A 21,448-nucleotide genomic window follows, 5' to 3' on the forward strand; every position below is an offset into this window, starting at 1 on the left:
TGGGAGTCTCGCGCCCAGCTTAGGGGGAGTCGGGGCGCGACCCCCAACCCAGAAGCCTTCACTTCATCGCTCAAGTTCGCGACAGCAGGGCGGGCCGCGCCGACTCTCGGCGTGCGCGGAGCGGGGAGATGCGGGCGAGCGCCAGAGCCCGGGCTCGGGGGCCCTGCGCCGGGGAGAGGAGTCGGGACCCACCGGCGGAGCCGAAAACAAGTGTATTCATATTCAAACAAACGGACCAATTGCACCAGGCGGGGAGAGGGAACATCCAATCGGCTGGCGCGAGGCCCCGGCGCTGCTTTGCATAAAGCAATATTTTGTGTGAGAGCGAGCGGTGCATTTGCATGTTGCGGAGTGATTAGTGGGTTTGAAAAGCGAACCGTGGCTCGGCCTCATTTCCCGCTCTGGTTCAGGCTCAGGAGGAAGTGTTTTGCTGGAGGATGATGACAGAGGTCAGGCTTCGCTAATGGGCCAGTGAGGAGCGGTGGAGGCGAGGCCGGGCGCCGGCACACACACATTAACACACTTGAGCCATCACCAATCAGCATAGGTGTGCTGGCTGCAGCCACTTCCCTCACCCACACTCTTTATCTCTCACTCTCCAGCCGCTGACAACCCATTTTATTGTCAATCTCTGTCTCCTTCCCAGGAATCTGAGAATTGCTCTCATACACCAACCCAGCAACATCCGTGGAGAAAACTCTCACCAGCAACTCCTTTAAAACACCGTCATTTCAAACCATTGTGGTCTTTAAGCAACAACAGCAGCACAAAAAAACCCAACCAAACAGAACTCTTGACAGGAACTGTGACAACCAGAGAGGATGCCTCATAAAGGTGAGTCCGCTTCTTCCTTCTCGCTTTATTTTTATTGCAATATTCAGACAGGTCTCCCCCTTCCTCCCCCCTTCCTTCCTCCCCTCTCGCCAGTCCCCTCCCCCACTGCTACGCCGGGAGAGTTGGGCCGGAGAAGTTTCCACGCAGGAGCCCAAACTTTCTACTTCCAGCGAAAGCCCGCGTCGGAGGGCGACTGCCGGCGAGCGGGAGCAGCGCAGGGCTCGGGGCGGGCGGCCAGCTCTGCCCCAGCGCCAGCTCCAGCGCCAGCGCCAGCGCGGGCTGAGCTCGCGGGAAGAAGGGAGACTCCAGGCGCGGCAGCAGCCGCGGCTCCCGGCCCCATCGTCGCCCAATGCTCCCGACCCGCGGGAAAAGACGAAGAGGCTCTGTGGTGTCCAAGGCCCTGGAACGGCCGCAGAGAGCAACCGCTACCGGCTGCTTTGTCCAGCCCGAGGCCCAGCGAGCGCGCAGAGAGCGGGCGCTCCGAGGAATCGCCGAGGGAACCGGCTTGCCGCGTCTCCTCCCTCCCGCCGACCCTCGGGCTTTGTGCCGCACTGGGCTCCGGCGCAGAAGAGTCAGCCTGCACTCCAGCGCCGAGGGGGCACCGCGCCCGCCACCAGCCGGAGCGGAGTCAGTCGGCAAGACAGCCGCACGCTGGAGGCAGAAGGAAGAGCGAGCTAGCGCGAGCCGGGAAGGAAGCCACCAGGCCAAGGCGGTGGGACGCGCGCTCCGAGGGAGCTCAGAGCCGAGCGGGAGGACTTGTCAGCTTCCATCCAGCCCCCGGGCTCTTGCCCCCAACTCCATTGGAGCGCGGAGCTCGGAACTTGAAAACTCTCTGCTCCCCAGGCTTCCCCAGACTCTCATCTCCCTCGCCCTGCGGAGGCTGGGGCTCTTCCCTGTCCTCCGGCCCCCTGCGCTTGGTGGGTATTTTTCCTTGTTTTCCTCTGATCCAGTCGCACCAGGTGTTGGGATTTCAGCAGGTTTTGAGGTGCAGAGGTGGTTTGCTCTTTTATTTGTTTTACTCCGAATCCTCTTATGTTTTTCTAGGTAAGGCCTTGAAAATAAATCTACGTGAAAGCATTGGCTTTCCCCCTCGTCTGATCACTTCCTCTCCCAGCTAATTAGTCGGAGTAATTTGAGAGCTTTCGATTCTAAGATCCCAGGAGGAAAAGTGTCTTTTCAAAGTTCATAAAGTTGTTGCCTCTTTCCTTGTGCAGATTTTCTCAGTCTCCCTGCGCCATAATAGCCCTGAATTTTAGCAAGTGTAATTGGGGGAAATGGAGTTGAATTTCAAGTGGAAATGCTTTCTTTTTCGAGTGCTAAAACCCGGCTCTTCATTCATGAGCGATTTCTAGAAAGTTTAAAAACAAAGTGAACGTGGTTTCTTTCTTCCTTCCTTTTTATTTTCCTTATACTCTCCCAAGCTCCTTAAGGCATTTTGGACGTTTAACTCGAACTTGGGAAGGGTTTGGTAGGGGCTGGGAGCAGAAAATGAAAGGCAAAGAGCTTGAAAGCCTGACGAGTTTACTGAAGAGAAATAATAGTTGTTGCCGTTGACATTACATTTTTTATAGCCAGTGACCTTTGCAAACGTCTGAAGGCAGTTTGATTAGTTGTTATCTTATTTGGCCCTAGAGAGTAAAACTTTGTCATCTTAATTGCTAATTCCTCTTTTGGCTGGGGGCGGGAAGACCAAGAGTGAGCTCTCCCCTTTACCCCAGTTAAAGAGTTTGGGGATGGAATTTGAGAATTAAGTAATTAAAATAACAACAGCATTTGAAAACTGAGGCTTGTGTTGGGGACAGAGAGGTGGGGGCAGTGGTCCAGCGGTCTCGTGGTCCAAGGCCGGGACGACTCCAAAATGTCTGGAGACGCCTTCGTTCAGGATGTGGGTCTATGGCCCCAGCGAGGCCGTACAGAGCCTTGGGCTGAGCTGGGGGGCTCAGGCTGCAGTTGGGGGTCTGCCCTCTCCGGTGCACAGGACTGCTTCCGGGTGTCGATGTGCCCCACTTCCCGGGTTGCCTCTGCACTTAGTGTTCACATTAACTTAAGTAATTAGATAGCTTCTTAGCGAGAGGGAAGGGGGAATGGAGCAGAACTGGAATTTGAAATACTACCACCTTCCCAGCTGCTTCGAAAACTAATCAACAAGGCCTGTCTGGGCTCAGCTACTGAATTTTTAAAAATGGTATCAAGAAGTTACCAGCCAGGATGGGGGCATTCTGTTGTGATTGTGTACAGCATGGGTTACAAAGTGGAGTTCAGGAAGTTTTACCCCTCCTAGGGGAATTCCATTCCCCATCTCCCCACCTGCTACTCCTTTGCAGCTTCAGGGTCCTGCATTGGGTGGGGTGGGGTATTCTGCATTGGAGTTGGAGATTTTGCCTGTCCAGGGCATGGCTATGGGTGCGGGGACTGAGAGACAGGAAGGAAGCATTGGGGAACCAACCTAGATAAGGGTAACTAGTAGCTGTCTGCTGTGGCCAGTATTTACCCAATGCTGAGAAAAAGTCCTCATTTTCGGTTTATTTTTATGGATTTAAGCTATCTACCAAGTGGTTAGAAAGTAGACCAGGAATGGCCTTGTAGAGTAAAACGTGCTTCTTGAAATTCTTTGCTTGCAGGCAGGCAGATCAATAATCACCATAGGTAAAACAGAAAAAATAATGCATTTTTTAAAAAACGGAGAAATGATGCTGTGACTATTTTGTTATTTTACCTCTTTTTGGGGGGCAGACCTCTTGAATGGGCTCTTTATTGTAACTCTCTCTTCCCAATTGAGCTCCCCACGGTGCCGTTGTATCTTTTTACAGCCCCTAACAACTCACACCAGTAACACAATTACCTCCAGATATTTATAACAAGAAATTACTTTTCTATTTTCTCCACTCGCCCAAAAGCCTTTTTTTTTGGGGGGGGGAAGGCAGGGAGGGGTTCGTACAGGACCAGCCTCCGGGAACCCTGCACTGGGTCAGGGTTTATGAAGCTAGGAGTGTCCCTCAGTTCCCTTTGTGAGTTGGTGGGTTGTTGGTACGTTTGGTTGGAAGCTGTGTTGCTAGTTAGGGAGACTCGGTTTTGCTCCTTGGGTTCGAGGAAAGCTGGAGAATAGAAGCCATTGTTTGCCGTCTGTAGGCTTTGTCGACCATGCTCACCCCCTCCTGTTCGTACTTTTTAAAGCAGTGAGGCGAGGTAGGCAGGGTGTGTCACAGTACAGTAAAAGGGGTGAAGATCTAAACGTCAAAAGAGAAGTTAATCACAGTAAGTGAGGTTTGGGATAAAAAGTTAGGCTTGCCCCTTTCAAAGTCCCAGAAAGCTGGGAGGTAGATGGAGAGGGGGCCATTGAGAAGCTTTTTTGGTGTAGGGAGAGGAGAGGAAGATAAAGGGGTAAGCAGAGCGTTGGGTTCTGGGGGTCTTGTGAAATTCCTTAAGGAAGGAGGGAGTATGGCCCTGCAGCTCTCCCAAACTGCTTCAGCCTATACTCTCTGGCACCAGGAAGTTCCAAGGTTCCCTTCCCCTGCTTTCCAAACTTCAGGTTCCTCTTCCCTCACACCCCCTCAACCTCAACTCTTGGCCTCTACTCCCGTTTCCTGGTTCTTAATATTTTTGCAAAGTGGGACCCCAACTTGTCAGATTTGCCAATTCTCCCAAGCCAGACCAGAGCAGCCTCTTTTAAAGGATGGAGACTTCTGTGGGAGATGCCGCTGAGAATGTGGGTGTAATGCTGGGACTTAGAGTTTGATGGCAGTTTGACTGAGCCCTAGATGCATGTGTTTTTCCTGAGAGTGGGACTCAGAGAGCCCATGGACCTATGCTGTTGAACCACAGCTTGATATACCTTTCTCTCCTTCTGTTTTGTCTTAGGGGGAAGACTTTAACTAGGGGCGCGCAGATGTGTGAGGCCTTTTATTGTGAGAGTGGACAGACATCCGAGATTTCAGGCAAGTTCTGTGGTGGCTGCTTTGGGCTCAAAACCCACAAACAGTCAAAACAAACTATTTCAGTATGCTTCTTCACTATAGATCCGATAGAACAAAAAATTCAAAATTGGGGCATCGGTTCTACTGATTAAAGGGTTAACTGCTAAAGAATGTAGGGGAAAGAGATTGGGGATATTCGAGTATTTTGTTTCAAGTCCCAAAGGGTAGCTTTTGCATGCACTGCAAGGCAGAGCTGGGTGACCCTCAGATTGCCCCAAGCGGTTGAGTAGATCAATTCCTAAGGAACGGAGATTCTCCTGTCCTAGCCCCAGGTCCACCTCGGTTGGGAGTTCAGGCCTACCTGATGCAGCTGCCCAGGGATTAACTCCTATTTTCTAACAGAGCCCCGTATTCGAGCCCCGTGGAATCCCGCGGCCCCCAGTCAGAGCCAGCATGCAGAACAGTAAGTGCCTCTGATCTTTCTGGGACTTTGGGCTCGGGGTGCGCGGACCCGAGGGTCAGGGGAGGACACAGGCTCGCGAAGCCCGAGCTGGCTCGGCCGCCGACTGACTGAGGCCCGGGGCCTGGGGCGGCTGCTCCCCACTCCGCGCCCGGCAGCCCAGGAGGGGAGGGCGTTTGCTTTGCTCTTCTCGATACTGAAGAAGCAGGGGCTGGGCCCTTAAGAACAGCCCGCCCGAGTTTTCGAAGCTGCGGTAGAGAAACCCCATCCCCGCCAAATCCTGTAACTCACACCCCCTCCCCGCCCCTGCCCGGGCTCTGACCCCGGAGAGAGGGGCTGGGCTGAGCAGGGCGGGGCGAAGGCTTCTTCTAGTTGCGCGAGAAGGAGGCCCCTTTGGGCTTAGCCAAGACTGAAAGTCTCCACCAACTCGGCGGGGTGGGGGGCTTCTCTCCCCAAGTCACTCTCAGGGCAGCTCCTCCCCTCCTTACCCCACCTATGGACCTAGAAGGGTTGGGAAGAGGAGCCCCCAGGCCTGCAGCAGGGTAGGGGTGGTAAACTCGCTGTTACAGGGCGCGGGAAGAGAGCGCGGTTTACTGGGTCTGGGAAGGAGGTGCCCAGGAACTGGAAAAGCCCTGCCCTGGCAACTGCAATTGCTTGGGTCCTGATAGTCCCAGGCCCAGAGCACCTTTGATACTTATGGCTCTTCTACTTCCCTGCTTTCCTCTGCCCAGACCCCCTGGGCCCCCACCCACCTTCCTGTTTAGTTGGTGGGTGCTGGTACGTGGCAGGGCTAGTCTAGAGCTCCGACCTGGGAGCCTGGAGGCCCAGCGAAACCAGGCCGGGTTTGAAGTTACGGTTGAGGCGTCAGGGCTCAACTGAACTCGGAGTGTGGAAAGGCCCAGGTCTTCTAGCAGCCTTCCCTGGCCGAACCACAAAGGCTTAAGAGGGTCCCCAGCACCTTATCCATCTGTTCTGGAAACGCCGGTCGCCCCCTGGTGCTTCCGGGGCTGGTAAGCGCGTAGCTGATGAAGGGGCACAAAGGTGGCGAGCTTTGCGGGGGTAGTTGTGCAGAACCTGCCGCACCCCAGGGCTTGGCCGGTAGGCTCCCTTTCGGCGGCTGGGCTCTCCCCTTGGAGCTCAGATTCCCCAACCGCAGGCTCGCTTTCGGGCGGGCCCCAGCCAGGGCTTGCAGCCCTGAGCGTTTGCCGCTGCGGCCCGGCTGGCAGGCCCCGAGGGGCGCGGGGTCGCGGGCCGGCCCGCAGGGCTTGTGCCGCTCGTTCCCGGGTGTGCGCGAGGCGCGGAGCGTCCAAATTGACACCATATGTTTTCCTATTAGTTGCTTCGCGGTCGAGTTCTAGGCGCATAATCATCGCCAGTGGGCGAGAGCGCCAGCCGTCCCTAGGGAAGGGACACAATGATTGAGGCTTAACCTCTGAAGGGGAATTTGAAGCTGCTCTTCCTCGCTGCCATTTCGATGCTGGGAGTGGCGCTCTGGCCCTGGCGTCTCCTGGGCGAGCACCCAGCGGCGATAGCTGCGGAGGTGGCGGGCACGTTGTTATTTTTTGAAATGGGTGAGGAGGAAGGTCTGGATGTAGGCTGCCTCACGCGCCCGCCTTGGCATTCGCAGACTGGGAATTGCCGTGTCTATGCGTGAAGTTTGGAAAGTCTTTCTCGGTCTCTTTCTGGGACAGCCTTTCTTTTTCCGGGAAGCTCCCTGTGCCTAGAGGTGGGGCTCCGTAGCTGGAGCGGTGAATGGAACTTGCGAGGCAAAGGAAGGCAATAAAAGGAAGTTAGGATAAACCGGAAACGTGGGCCAGGCCTTGCTCTGTTGGAGAAGCGGTGTCCCCGCAATGTCCCTGCTTGCGCTGGGCCCGGCCGGAGCCCAGATCCCCCAAACGCCTGTCACTTCTCATCGAGTTGAGGCTCCAGCCCCCCACCCCCACCCCGCCTCGGTGAGGGGCCCCCCCTCAGCCCCAAGCCTTCGGCTACCCTGAAAACGCGGCTCCCCTCGAAGGGGAAACGAGTGCAGTTCAATCTCGTCTGAGTGATCTACAAATAGGGACGGAAAGGGTCGTTTTATCACGGTCCCGTTTGTCGTGACGATGCAATTTCCCGGAGCGGAGCACTGTCACAAAGTGACAAGGCTGCCACAAGCGCCCCGACTGATCTTTTCAATTAGCCTTCCATGCATGATCCGGAGCGACTTCCGCCTATTTCCAGAAATTAAGCTCAAACTTGACGTGCAGCTAGTTTTATTTTAAAGACAAATGTCAGAGAGGCTCATCATATTTTCCCCCCTCTTCTATATTTGGAGCTTATTTATTGCTAAGAAGCTCAGGCTCCTGGAGTCAATTTATCAGTAGGCTCCAAGGAGAAGAGAGGAGAGGAGAGGAGAGCTGAAAAGGGAGCCACGTCTTTTCCTAGGAGGGCTGCTCTCTAGAGTCGGGGCTGCAGGTTGGAGATTTTTAAGGAAGTGGAAATTGGCAATTGGCTTTATTTTGTGTGTCTGTGGTTTTGGGGGAGGGGGGCTACAAAGGGGCTAACTCCCTCTCCCTGTTCTCCAAGGTTGGACCACAGGGATGAGGTTGTGAGATACAAAGATAAAGGAGGGATGGGGAACACTATGACGTGGTCTTTTCTTTTTCGTTTCTGTTTTTGATTTTTGCTAATATCTATCCTTGGCTGAGGGGAGGGCGGAGTTCAGCGGCGGAAATAAAGCGAGCAGTGGCCGGTGCGAAACGACTCCCGGCTCTAAGCCTTACTTGCGGTGGCCGGACTTGTCTGTGGCTGAAGCAGAGCCGGGGCTCTGACTCTCACGTCTACACTGGAGGAGCGGAAACCTGGACTGGGGTTCGCCAGCCACAGACTGGCTGCTCTGGTTCTTCTCTCCTCTTCCTTCTTCTGTTCTAACCAAACAAAACCAAACTCGGTGCTTGTGCCAGGCCTTGGCCAGTTTGGACTGTAATGCAAACATTTCTGGATTTTAGCTTCCAAGGGAGCACTCAAGGGCTGTAAGGTTTGCTATCACTGTTCCAACACTGCAGAGACCTTGAAGGTTAAGTGTGGGATCTGTAGAACCTATGGTTTGCCGTGACACTCAGAGGGGATCTTTGGGAGATTTGTAGAGCTGGTTCTTAGCGCTTTGTGGGTTCAGAGGCTGGCTGCAGTGTTTATGAAGAGGGGCAGTGGGCTGGGGACACTGCTGGGGTTATGGCGGTAGAGAGGTCCGTGTGTTCTTGTTCCTTGGCATGTGTCTGACTCTGTTGCTGCTGCAGTCCAGTGGGCAAGGGCACGGCTGTTTGGGGCTGGGCTGCCCAATGTCTGGCATGGTTGGTTGTCCTGTTGTCCTTTTTTTTGATCGATAGCAGGAACCTGATCGCTGAGGTTGGCACAGGTTGGCAGGGGGATGAGGATGCATTGTGGTTGTCTCCTCCTCCTCCTCCTCTCTTTCTTCCTCTTCCCCTTCTTTTTCTCTTTCCTCTTCTTCCTGTTCTTGTTCTCCCTCATCTTCCTCTTCCTTCCTCTCCCTCTTCTTCCTCTTCATTCTGCTCTCCTCTCTTCTTTTCCCCTTTGCTCTCCTCTCCCTTTCCTCAGGTCACAGCGGAGTGAATCAGCTCGGTGGTGTTTTTGTCAACGGGCGGCCACTGCCGGACTCCACCCGGCAGAAGATTGTAGAGCTAGCTCACAGCGGGGCACGGCCGTGCGACATTTCCCGAATTCTGCAGGTGATCCTCCCGGCGCCGCCCCACTCGCCGCCCCCGCGGCCCTCCACTCTCAACGCCCTCTCTTCATTTCTTACTGTAAACGATGCTAATTATGGACCCCCCACCCTCACCCACCCCAGTCCCCAGTCCCCCACCCACTCCCCTGCCTTCCCACTTTTCCCTCTCCTTCCACCATCCTTCCCTATCTCTTTCAACCTGGGTTGAAACAGATAACTCATCTGCTTCAGAAAAATACAGTGTGTGGATTTTTAAAAAAAATCTTTCTCTTTTTATTTGGTAAAGACATTCATTGTGGGAACAGTTTATGAACTGTAATAAACTTAGTTATATAAATCGGCATACTTTCATTCTGCTCTCCCCAGCCCATGCTTACCTCAGATTTTGAGGTATTTGCTTATTCTTCATATTTATGAAGAATACATATTGATTTTAAAAGGCAAGTGCTATTTACTCCTCCCTAACTCATATTTACTCAGTTGGGCATTTTTTAAAGAAAAAGAAGTAAAAAATCAGGTTTTTTTAACCTTTGCTCTTTAAAACCTGGCACCACTTTAAGCAAGGTCAGCACAAAAATAAATTAATCTGACTTCGTTTTGATGCATCTTCAGGCAGTGTTTAAGAAAACAGTTTTTTTTAAAAAAAACTTTTAAATTCTTTTTTTAGTTCAAACTGTTTGAAAGTATCATCATATTTGTAGTTTTTAGGGCTACAAATGTAATTTTAAGAAAAAAGCTCTCTACAGTAAGTTCTCATACCATTGAAGGTATATTTTTGTGTTATAGACCCATGCAGATGCAAAAGTCCAAGTGCTGGACAATCAAAACGTAAGCTTGTCATTGTTTAATGCATACTTAAACAATTTTATTTTTGTCTTGAAATTATTAATAATGTGGTTTTCTGTCCACTTCCCCTATGCAGGTGTCCAACGGATGTGTGAGTAAAATTCTGGGCAGGTATTACGAGACTGGCTCCATCAGACCCAGGGCAATCGGTGGTAGTAAACCGAGAGTAGCGACTCCAGAAGTTGTAAGCAAAATAGCCCAGTATAAGCGGGAGTGCCCGTCCATCTTTGCTTGGGAAATCCGAGACAGATTACTGTCCGAGGGGGTCTGTACCAACGATAACATACCAAGTGTAAGTTCATTGAGAACATCTGCCCTCCCTACCCTAAGCCCAAGGCTCTCTCCTCTTTACCTCCTCCCACCCTCTCTCTCCACTGTCTCTTAGTCTGTGTCCTCTCCCTGCTCCACATTTGTCTCCTTTGTACCTGGGGAAACAGAGAGGAATGCCCTGACCTTTCTTTGACTGTCTGGAAAATGGGAGTCAAGTGTGGGGAGTCGTTCACTTCATTTGCATGCTGCAAAACGGAGGGCGGAGGCACCAGGGAAAGGCACTTAAATCAAGAAGGAAAATGAGAACCAGATTGTAACTTCGTCCCAATCCACCTGCCAGAACTTTCCTTCAGGTGTCACACATCCATTTCCATCCTAATATTAAACAATATAATGAAAGAAAGCTTTACACCAAGTCTAAATATATTTTATTTTCGGGCAGTCTTTTAACAAAGCAAAGCGACCGTGTGAGTTAGGTCACCAGAGACACCAACCAATGGTGAAGGACCTCCTCCCCTCAATTCTCTATTCAACTCAATTTCCATGCCCAAAATGATAGCTATCATTTTTTCCACGATGTATCTGCAAATCCACTGTCCCGGGGTGGCTGGGAGCTTTTTAATGGGTTAAGAGTTGCTTTTTAAAGTGGTGGGTGAGCTGAGATGGGTGACTGTGTCTTCAGGAGACACTACCATTTGGTTTGATTTTGGTTTGATTTGCAGGTGTCATCAATAAACAGAGTTCTTCGCAACCTGGCTAGCGAAAAGCAACAGATGGGCGCAGACGGCATGTATGATAAACTAAGGATGTTGAACGGGCAGACCGGAAGCTGGGGCACCCGCCCTGGTTGGTATCCGGGGACTTCGGTGCCAGGGCAACCTACACAAGGTAAAACTCCAGCAGCCATCCACGCAGCTCTCCATATATGCAGCCCGTTGCCTGTCCCCTACTCTCCCAACCTTTTCCTCCCGGGGCTTCCATGCTTGGGGAATGTCATGGGTGAGACTGCATTTGAAGGCCTGGGACACATCGAGCATATTGTATGTAGGTGGTGTTTGTTGAACCATCTTGTTGGCCTGGGAATGTGAGGGTTGTGTATGTCAGGAGTGGTATGAAGGTGGCTGGGGTGTGTGTGTGTTTGTTGGCAGCACTGTGTGCATAAGAACGAGCTGCGTGGTGCACTATTCAAATCTGACATTAGAATGCAGGGAGAGCCCCCTTGTAGAAGTGTGACAGGTTAACACACTGACAGACTGCGAGGTAAACATAATTGTATCGTGTTGCTTTTTGCTGTAATTGACAAATTATGTGACTATGAGTAGGGTGCACATGAAAGGGTGAGCAAGGAGATGCAGGGCCGAATAGGGGTAGGAGCGTTAGAAGTGGTGGTCTCCCAACTAAAACCACCCCACTATCCTTGCCCCTCTGGGCCCCACTTTCTCACTCTCTGTGGGTGGCGACTATGTGGAAGTGGTGAGGTGAAGATACTGTGAACAGGACGGCGGGGTGCCGGGAGCTGCTCCGGTCTGGGAGGAGAGATGGGACCTGGAACACCCTAGGTTCTGTGAGAAGGGCTGGAGGAAGAGGAGCGGATGCGGGAGGAGGGTCAGTTGGCTTCCCCTCCGCCCCCCTCCACACCCCGAGGTAGTTTGGTCAAGAATAGGAAACAGTTTACTCCTAAGATTAATCGGTATTTGTTGTCCTCGTGACAAGGAGATAATATGCGGGATAATGGGACGTGGCGTCTCACTCCCGGGAGCACAACGGAGCCTGGGGGCTCGGGGCCGGGGGTGGCGCGCGGGACTGCGAGGAGGCTGCCGGCGCGTCCGTGCGCTCTCGAACCGGCTCCGGATGCCCGGCGCCTCCATGGAGTCGGGCGAGGGAAGGGAAAATCGGTAACAGTATGCGAAATATCTGGTACAAAGGATGCTTCTGTCACTCGCAAGAATTTGTTATGGGAACAATCCTGTCGCTCTGTAATTGCTCATTAGAGAACGTTTTGTTTCTCATTAAGGCGACATGAATAAGCGTCTAGTTGAAGGAGACAGCTGTAGAAATGTTCCACAAGAGACCTCTGGACACGATTCGGCACCAATTGCCAATTAGACATGTCAGTTTTAAGAGCAGAAAACAATATAGGACGGACACTGGGAAGATAGGGAGCAAAGCGCTCGCTTCTTGTTTCCCAGCGCGGCCGCTCGGCCGGCGGAGGCCTCCTGACGCGCGGGGCCCAGGCTCCCCTGGGCGACCCCGCCCGCGCGGGCCCCAAACTTGTCGCCTCCGCGAGCGCAGAGGGCCCCCAGGCCCGCTCCCGCCTCTGGTGAGACTAGCGATTGACCCCACCGAGTGTAGGCAACCCCACCCCTGCCTGACCTTTGAAACCGTAGGATTCCCACGTGTAGACACTGGACACACCCAAGTGACACCCGAACTTCGCACTCACGAGCGTCCACCCCTCCGCCCCCAGCAATCTGAGATCCTGGTGATCCCTCACCTGCCAAGAGTCTGGCCCACTTAGTCCCAGAAATCTTGGGGAGGGACGCAGGGCACGGTGGCCTAGGCCTGGGAGGGCTGAGCCCAGAGCCTCCACTCCCGGCTCTCCTCGGCGCGTGGGCTCCCACGAGCTTGGGGCGCCGGAGACACCCGCCTCGCGCTTCTGGGAGTTGGGACAGAAGCTGAGGACAGCAGCTTCCACCAGAGGTGGCGCCCAATTCGGGCGGATTTTCGTCCCCGGCAACCTGAGGGCGGGAAGCTAGTCTAACCGGCTGGGGTCCGCGGGTGATGGTTGGGGTCGGAGGTGGCGCTAGTCCAGGGGCTTTTCATTTGCTAGAAAATTCTGGGTCAACTGACAATCACCACCCCTCACCCTCAAGTGAGGTTTTTGGGGGGTGATTGTCACCTCAGGCACAGGATCGTCGTCCCTACTTGCGTGGGGAGGACACGTGGGCCAAACGAAGCACAAAGTTGCCGGTGTGGGGGTAGCGGGCACTGGTGGCGAGCCTCGCTTCACGTTCCCGGGGAATCTTCAGGCTTTTTGGCGCTAAGAGGGTCGTCCTCCCTCCCTAGCCCCCTTTCCCAGCCCAGGAAGCCTTTCTTGGGTTTTAAAGAGTCCATTACTCCAAAAGCATAAGGCGGAGGTTAGGTCTCAGAGGGAGACAAATATGGTTTCCATCTGATCAACGCCATGAGGCAGTGAATAAAATCGCGACGACGTAGCCTGACAACAACAAGAGACAACTCTATCCAGCCCCAATTCTCCAGCGATTTGGTGGTTTTAGGGATCACGGAGACACTTTTTCTTATCTCCTCCCCTCACCCCACCCCCACCCCCCATAATACCCAGGCCCTCTGTAGGATTTAGTCAGCCTCTCTTTCAACAGATGCTACAATGTTTTGATCCGCGCTCCAGAGCTGAAAAGGTGCCGCAACCGGGTTGCTATCTTTTCTTGCTTGTTTTCCGCCTCACTGATTAAGACACTAAGAAACTAAGGAATGATTTTATTTCTCAGCGTGGCGCTCTCTCTCTCTCTCTCTCTCTCTCTCTCTCTCTCTCTCTCTCTGTCTCTCTCTCTCTCTGTCTCTCTGTCTCTCTCTCTGTCTCTCTCTCTGTCTCTCTCTCTCTCTCTCTCTCTCTCTCTCTCTCTCTCTCTCTCTCTCTCTCTCTCTCTTTCTCTCTCTGCTCCTTCCAGGAAACAAATCCTATCCCCATCGTCAGATGGTCCTGGGGCTGGGATAATGGGAGGCGCTTTCACTCGCCTTCTCACGGATTAGGCTGGAAGGTGAACGGCACCCATTGAAGGCCCCTGCTTTGAGCGTGGCTCCGAGGGGGCGCCTTTTAAAGAAGATATCTTAATTGTCCACCACTTAGGTTTATCGTGGGCGGCGGGGGTGGGGGGGGGCGGGAATTCGAGATCCAACTTCTAGTTTTATTTTGTTAAAAGCTTTAAGAGTGGAAAGAGTGGAAGGCAAATCCACTAAAGTGGGGGGAAGGCACCCATTTTAAGTAAGAGCAGCCGCTAGGTCACTGCTTGGCTGCAAACAGTTGCCACTTCTAAAGTAAAGAACTGTCCCCGTGCCGCTCTCCCCGTGGGGTAGAGAAGGGATCCTACAGCGACGGGTTTCTTTTTGCTGTCATGTAATTCCAGTCCCCACTTCCCATCTTTTTTTTTTTTTTTCTTCCAGATTTAAAATTGAACTCTACTGTTCCTGCTGATTTTCTCCCTTAAGTGTCAGTTCTGGAGGCAGCACAGGGCCTGGTGGCTATCGCGTGCGTGCCTGTGTAACCCGTGTGTATGTTTGCGTGAGACAAAACACGGATAAGAATGTGAATCTCCATGTTTTAAAATTTAGAAAATGTCAAAGAGGCAAATGAGAGCAGAGCATGCTATCGGCGGGGGTCTTTGAAGGCAGATTCGGGCAACTTTGTTTAATTGGCGAGATCGCATGTGCCAGAAAAGGGACTGAGATGGGGCCCCCAGGAAGGCAGGGGCATGAGTGACCATGGGGAGATGGGCATTGTGTTCTCCTCAGTGCCCCCCACCCCATACCAGATGTGCACAGATTTTTGTCTGGTTTCCAAAAACAATAACCCTCTGGCCTTTCTAGTTGTCCAAAAGGAGCTATTTCCAGTCTTCTTGACCAAACCCGAAAATAAAGAGAGGTGGGGGTGGTCGCTTCATTTCTTCCCTTGAAAAACGCTTTGAAAAGTCCCGGAAACTTGGGGCGGTAAATTAGCACAGACGCTTGTGCCCGCACACGTGAGAGGAGCGCTTCTCCCTCAGCTAAGTTACCCTCCTCCACCCCCACCTTTCTGATGGAGTGCAAAGACCCAGAGTCCAACTGAGGCTCAGTTACTAATATTCTCTGTCCCTCATCTTCCTTTTCCTCTCTCTCCCACACTTGTTCGGCCCTCTTGTCTCTTTTTCCTCTTAGCATTCTTTTCTGTCCTTTTTTTCTTATACCTTTATGGCCTCTGTGTTTTTTGAGCCCTCTTTTTCCCTCCATCGCCCTCCGCCCTTCCCCCAATCCAGGCCCCCCAATCCTTCCCCCTTGCTTCCACCCCCACCGCTGGTTTCCATCCTGCCTCCCCTCCATCTCCCCTACGTAGGAACCTGGCCGTCGTCCCCGTCCACTCTCCCTGCCTCCCCCCATGCTGGGCCTTGGCCCCCCATCCACCCTCCATCCCTCCAGCCAAGCGCCCTAAATAGCACGGAGGCGCCCGCTCTTCGGACAGTGATTAATGATAGCAGAGCAGAGGGGTTAACACACTTCACTGAAAAGTCTGTTGACTGGGCTTCTTGTAACACAATGTGGCCCGCTGCACGCCTCAAGAGAATCCTTTTGTTGTCCGCGCTCATTGTAGCCTCAAAATTCTGCCCACGAAAGTTTGCCAACGCTCCTGCCCCAGGAGTTTAATAGTTTCCCTTACTCGCGGGGCATTGTGCAGCGCTGAAAAGCAGCCCCTCGCTATTCAAGTGTTGGTGGTCATCTCAATAGATCTCCAAGGGCCCATATGGTGGCCAGTGCCGATGAATCCGCCTGTTTAAATGGGGGAGAAAGTTGGGGTTTTAAAACATTTCAGAGTTCCTGAAAAGATCCCACTAGATCCTGTCACAATTCCCTGAACTCTTTGAAGGCACAGCCTATTGTCTCCTGGTTATAAATAATATTCCTGGCCAAGTCGATTCCCACCAAGGTGCTCCTAAGGACTCCTCCACCCCACCTCTGGCCAAGTTTTGAGGATAGGGAGGTGGGTAGCCCATGTTGGTATCCTTTGGGGGTCATTTCAGGACCCCAGACCCGGGACCCAGCCTGTAGTGGCCCTGGAGGCCCAGTCAGGGTTTAGGCAATCCTGCTTCCCTTCACACAGACTGTGGCTTACAGGCAAGGTGCAAGGAGGAAGAGCCAGCTAGCCCAAGTACACATCTTGCCCTCCAGGCAGCAAGGGAAAACAATAAAACTTTCCCCCTGTATAAAGATAGAAATTACATTAAAAGTGGTGGAAATGCCCTAATTAAAAATGTACCACTTAAATGATATGCCAAAGATTCAGCTGCAGCATAGAATATTTAGCTAGTTAGTGAACTCTCTACTATTTCTTTTTAAAAATTACACGTTAAAAATTTAAAAGAAATCTTACTTTTCTCTGGTGCAACACATTACAAAGAATGGACAGTCCTTTTATCTAAATATAAAATTCCATTTTCAGCAATTATAGCCTGTTCTTGGTGATGATATAATTACAGCTGTGCTCGTAATAGGTGTCAAGGCGAAGCGCACTCATACAATAGTTGAATAAAACTGCAGAACAATGCGAGCACTTCTAAATTCACAACCTTTAAAATGAAATTGACTGTGCAGAATTCAAATAAAAACTAGATAAATATTTTTTTAAAAAGATTACAAGCTTGGTTTGGTTTCTTAATAGCATTTTCTACAAACCTATCAACATCTAATTGATTAGATAGGAATTACTGATTATAGATCAACTGAAATCTTGAGCATCACTCTTCTATTTTCCCAACACAGCCATAGGTAAAGAGATTCTGTAGGGAATGGAGTGAGGCATTTGGGGAGTTGGGGTTACTTATAAAAGATCATTTTAATTGGAAACTTCAGTGCTTATTTTTTCATTCAAGAAATGCCACTTAGTGTGTGTATTATAAAGTCTTGTCTTGATAAAAACAAAGAAAATGGCGGTCAGGTAACTAACATCACAAATGTCTTTTGTTAACAGAAGGCTGACAGTTACCTTGGGAATGTCTTGGTGAGGCTGTCAGGATACGATGCTCTTGGAATTTAAGACTGCACCAAGCCCCTTTTGGAGGCTCCGCGTTATTCCAAATTTCTCTTACCGTCCTATTCTTTTTGTTCCAGATGGCTGCCAGCAACAGGAAGGAGGGGGAGAGAATACCAACTCCATCAGTTCCAACGGAGAAGATTCAGATGAGGCTCAAATGCGACTTCAGCTGAAGCGGAAGCTGCAAAGAAATAGAACATCCTTTACCCAAGAGCAAATTGAGGCCCTGGAGAAAGGTGATAGAGTTTTTCAAAGTAGAGAAGCAGTAAATCAAAGTAAATGCCACATCTTCAGTACAAAGAGCTAAATTTAGCCAGGGCCCTTTGCATAGAGGACTGAAAAGGTTTCTTTTTTCTTTTTATTTCTCTGGGCATCTTTTCAGTGTGTGTGTGTGTGTGTGTGTGTGTGTGTGTGTGTGTGTGTGTCTGTTTCTTCTTTTCATCTACCAGTAATTCAAATACTAAATGTCTGGCTTACAAGGAAAAACGATGATTTGGCTATTTCGGGCCACAGAAAGGTCATTGAATGTCATTCCAAAGAAAATTTAACTTAGTTCTGGTGGGAAAGTTCTTCCAAGTACAGTCAACACTAGAAGCATTTTAAAGGGAATTGGTTGGCGGTAATGGGAGCGGGGAGGTGGGAATCAGCTTGATCCACAGTTTGGTTAACATATTTTGTGTAGTTCTGGCACAATATGGAAAATCAACTTACTCTTTCAGAGTTTGAGAGAACCCATTATCCAGATGTGTTTGCCCGAGAAAGACTAGCAGCCAAAATAGATCTACCTGAAGCAAGAATACAGGTACCCAGGGACTGTGCAGTTTCACACTTTGCGATTCATACCATTTGTTTTTCTTAGAGACAGAGGTGCTTGTACAGAGCACTAATCATTTATAGGACTAATAACAGGTTCAGTCTGTGAAATGCTCTGCTGCCATGGGCATGGGGAGGGCAGTAGTGGAGGTGCCGAGGTGGGGCTGGGCTCCATGTAGACACGGTGCTAACCTGTCCCATCTGATTTCCAGGTATGGTTTTCTAATCGAAGGGCCAAATGGAGAAGAGAAGAAAAACTGAGGAATCAGAGAAGACAGGCCAGCAACACACCTAGTCATATTCCTATCAGCAGTAGTTTCAGCACCAGTGTCTACCAACCAATTCCACAACCCACCACACCTGGTAATTTGAAATACTAATACTATGAATCGATGTCTTTAAACCTATTTGCTCGGGGCTCTGACTCTCACCCTGACTACTGTCATTTCTCTTGCCCTCAGTTTCCTCCTTCACATCTGGCTCCATGTTGGGCCGAACAGACACAGCCCTCACAAACACCTACAGCGCTCTGCCGCCTATGCCCAGCTTCACCATGGCAAATAACCTGCCTATGCAAGTAAGTGCGGCTGGTGGTGGCCTGCATAATCCAGGCCCCAGAGAAGTGAGGAGTGGCTCAGGGCCTGCGGACCTCGTTGGCTGTGTCTGCGCCCATGGGAGCTTTTCGCACTACAGTGATTGGTTTGACCAGTCAAGTCGGAGACAGTCAATCCCATCTCTTTTAAGTGATTGACTCATTGATTCATGCCCCACCCCCCCCAAAAAAAAATCTGTCCAGTTTTGTCAGGTTAACCTGCCTCTTATCATATTGTCTAGCTTGATAATATTGGGTGGTAGTGGGGCATGTTTTGGGTACCAGTGAGACAGTCAATCCAATCTCTTTTAAGTGATTGACTCATTCATTCATGCCCTAAAAAAATTAGTAATAAAAATCTGTCCAGTTTTGTCAAGTTGATCTGCCTTTTATTATACTGTTAACTTGATAATGTTGGGTGGTGGTGGGGCATATTTCGGGTACTAGGGAGCCTTGTACCAGAAAATGGAAATAATGCTGGCACATTATCAGATAGCGGGAGATTAGTAGTTTAAAATTTGGGTTTATATTATTGTGTTTGTATGCTAAATATATAATCTATGCATGCATTTGGGGCATTACTTAGGGTATGTGTGATAAACCAGTGAGAGAGAAAAAAAGGGTTCGGAAATGGGATTCATATTTACATGGTGAGATATACATAACATAATGAGAATGCTAGTTTTCTGTCTATATCTACAATAAGAAAAGGCATAGCAGGTGTTTGCTGGAAATGTAGTGTGTCTTTGCCGTGAATGGTGTGATGAGTTTGTGGCCCTCCTAGCTGCCTGGGAAGCTTGATGCTATTCACTTGGTATGACAGCCTGCCTCTCCTCTTAGTTCTGTCCCAAATATCTATTAGCCCCTGATTTAGAGGCTCTGCACTAGGTTCACCCTTTATGATGTAAGTTGGATAAGGCAGATGGTTTGTACTAAACCTTTGTTGCTGGATGGATTCTTGATAGGAAAAATGTCTTCTGGTAGGCTTTTCCCAGTGGTTTTCCTAGAACTCCTGTTTGTGCAACAACTAGAGATATTACATGGTATGATACTGGCCAGCGTGAGCCTCTGCTGGAAACAGTTCTGGGGCTACACTGGTTGTTTATTCTCCACTGAACATTTTTTGCTGGATTTCAGATCCAAATAACAGCAAAATAAATGTTTCACAGTCTTCAGACTAATATAGGAGCAGCTAGATAAGCAACTTCAGAAGAATTATTCACATGTTTATTTTTATTGCATCTGGATATTATTGGCCATAGTGCAATTGATGTAAATTAAGGGATTAACAGCCCATTAGTTGGTGTTGCTATAACCGCACTGGAATTTTCCAGAAGTCAGGTTGCCTAGAGGAAGTCATTGCAGGAATTAGAAACAAATGCAAGCTGAAATTCTGGCAGGGCCCTCAAGGCCTGTTTGCCTCTTTGAACTTGATGTTAGTAGTCATCATCTGACTTTAATAAGGCCACAGAGTGTCTTGTTCAGTTTCATATATTATAACAACATCCAGGTTTCTGTGAAGATAGCAAAATGTGTATGAGAAAATAATAAGATGTACAAGTAGATGCTGCCATTATATTAGGGCTGTTTCCACATACAGACCGGTGTGGGGAATCAATCTATTTCAAACACTGACTTTTAAAAATTACATAATTTATATAATTCAAAAAGTACATGTATTCATTAAGCATAAAGAAAATCAAAATGATTAATAACTTTACTCTTCAGAGAAAACTACTCTTTGAATTTTGGAGTGGGTGAGCCGGTTTGTCTAGCCATTTATTCATTCTCTTGACCAAAATCATCATTTTACAAATGGTGGATGTCTTCCTCTGGACCTTCTCTGATATGCTTCCCTCTCTGAGAATATGGATCTTGGAAATTAAACATTTCTCCAGTTTGCAGAGAAGAAAAATGATAGTATACTGTACTCTCATCTGACTTGCTTGTTCCTGACACACTTCTTTTAATTCATCCCGTTTGCTGCCATGGTGTAGTACCATGAGAGCTCGTGAGGCGTTTCGTTAGGAGAAAGGTTCACCTCCTCAATGCTGCCATTCTGAACCGTTCGAGGGCAGCAACAGTTTTCTGGTTATAAGTCAGTCTGGGCTTTTGAGTCTGTTAGGAAGTCATGGTTAATTCTCAGGATGGAGGTGGGTTACATTTACTAACTCGATCTGGGGTTTGGGTCTATTAGGAAATCGTGGTTAATTCTCAGGATGGGGGTGGGATATATTTTCTAACACTTCTGATCACTTTAACTTGGGGTCATTACAGATCTGCTTCTTCAAATAATCTTTAATCCCATGAGTCTGGCTGTGAAAGGTTCCCAAGGTCCCTGAACCATACTTTACTGAGAGCTCCTCCCACTGCTCTCTGTCCCAAAGCTTGAGATGTGGGCTTTGGGGGTCACAGCGTTCCCAAATAAATCCAGATTTACAGGGAGAGGGGGGATGTGTTTTGATGAAGGTCCTCATGCAATAGGTTCTTCAAAGATGCCAGCAGAGGTTAGAGACAAAAATCCCATTAATTTATGGATAGTGGCAACCATGGAGCTGGACAGTTGTCAGAACCTACTGTGCTTTAGAAGCTTGATACATAGGCAACTTTCTTCTAGCTGTGGCCAGTGGAAGGACTAGCTCGAGGCCCAATCTTAGATTTATCATATGGAATTCCAGTACTTCATGTGAAGGCATCTTTAATGATCAGACTTGTTGCCAGAGTTCCTCGGGAGGAGGGAGCCTGGGGCTGTGGCTGTGTGATGTGTTCCTCAGTAACCACAGGTTTGCCTCTCTCCTCACAGCCCCCAGTCCCCAGCCAGACCTCCTCATACTCCTGCATGCTGCCCACCAGCCCTTCGGTGAATGGGCGGAGTTATGATACCTACACCCCCCCACATATGCAGACACACATGAACAGTCAGCCAATGGGCACCTCGGGCACCACTTCAACAGGTGAGCCACTGCTTTCTGCGGGCTGTACAGAGGTGGCCTGTACAGTTTCTTTTACTAGGTGATCTCTCGTCACTAGAAGTCTACCCAAACAGAATCTCCTGGTCCTGTGGGAGGTTGTGTTTAACTCTTTGCTGTCCGTGTCCCTGGGGGATGGGGATTGAAAAAGGAAATTCAGTTAAGCTAATTAGTAACTTTACACCATATACAGAAACTGAAATTGTTTTTCCTGAATTTGGTCACCAAAG

The 21,448-nt window shown here is 50.0% G+C and overlaps 1 protein-coding gene across 6 annotated transcripts in view; it reads left to right on the plus strand.

Moving 5' to 3' along the window:
* Nucleotides 1-21,448, plus strand: part of PAX6 (paired box 6) — a 32,633-nt gene that overhangs the window by 6,450 nt on the left and 4,735 nt on the right. For 2 of the 6 annotated variants that reach the window (XM_015114506.3, XM_015114507.3), the window contains exons 2-13: nucleotides 647-834; nucleotides 4,693-4,769; nucleotides 5,151-5,211; nucleotides 8,803-8,933; nucleotides 9,716-9,757; nucleotides 9,852-10,067; nucleotides 10,768-10,933; nucleotides 16,922-17,080; nucleotides 17,564-17,646; nucleotides 17,870-18,020; nucleotides 18,119-18,234; nucleotides 21,053-21,203. In XM_015114506.3, the coding sequence (XP_014969992.1) occupies nucleotides 5,202-5,211; nucleotides 8,803-8,933; nucleotides 9,716-9,757; nucleotides 9,852-10,067; nucleotides 10,768-10,933; nucleotides 16,922-17,080; nucleotides 17,564-17,646; nucleotides 17,870-18,020; nucleotides 18,119-18,234; nucleotides 21,053-21,203 (1,225 nt within the window). In that variant the 5' untranslated portion in view covers nucleotides 647-834; nucleotides 4,693-4,769; nucleotides 5,151-5,201. 6 annotated transcript variants of the gene reach the window in all.

This window comes from Macaca mulatta, chromosome 14 (genome assembly GCF_049350105.2).
Source record: "Macaca mulatta isolate MMU2019108-1 chromosome 14, T2T-MMU8v2.0, whole genome shotgun sequence".
NCBI lineage: Eukaryota > Metazoa > Chordata > Mammalia > Primates > Cercopithecidae > Macaca > Macaca mulatta.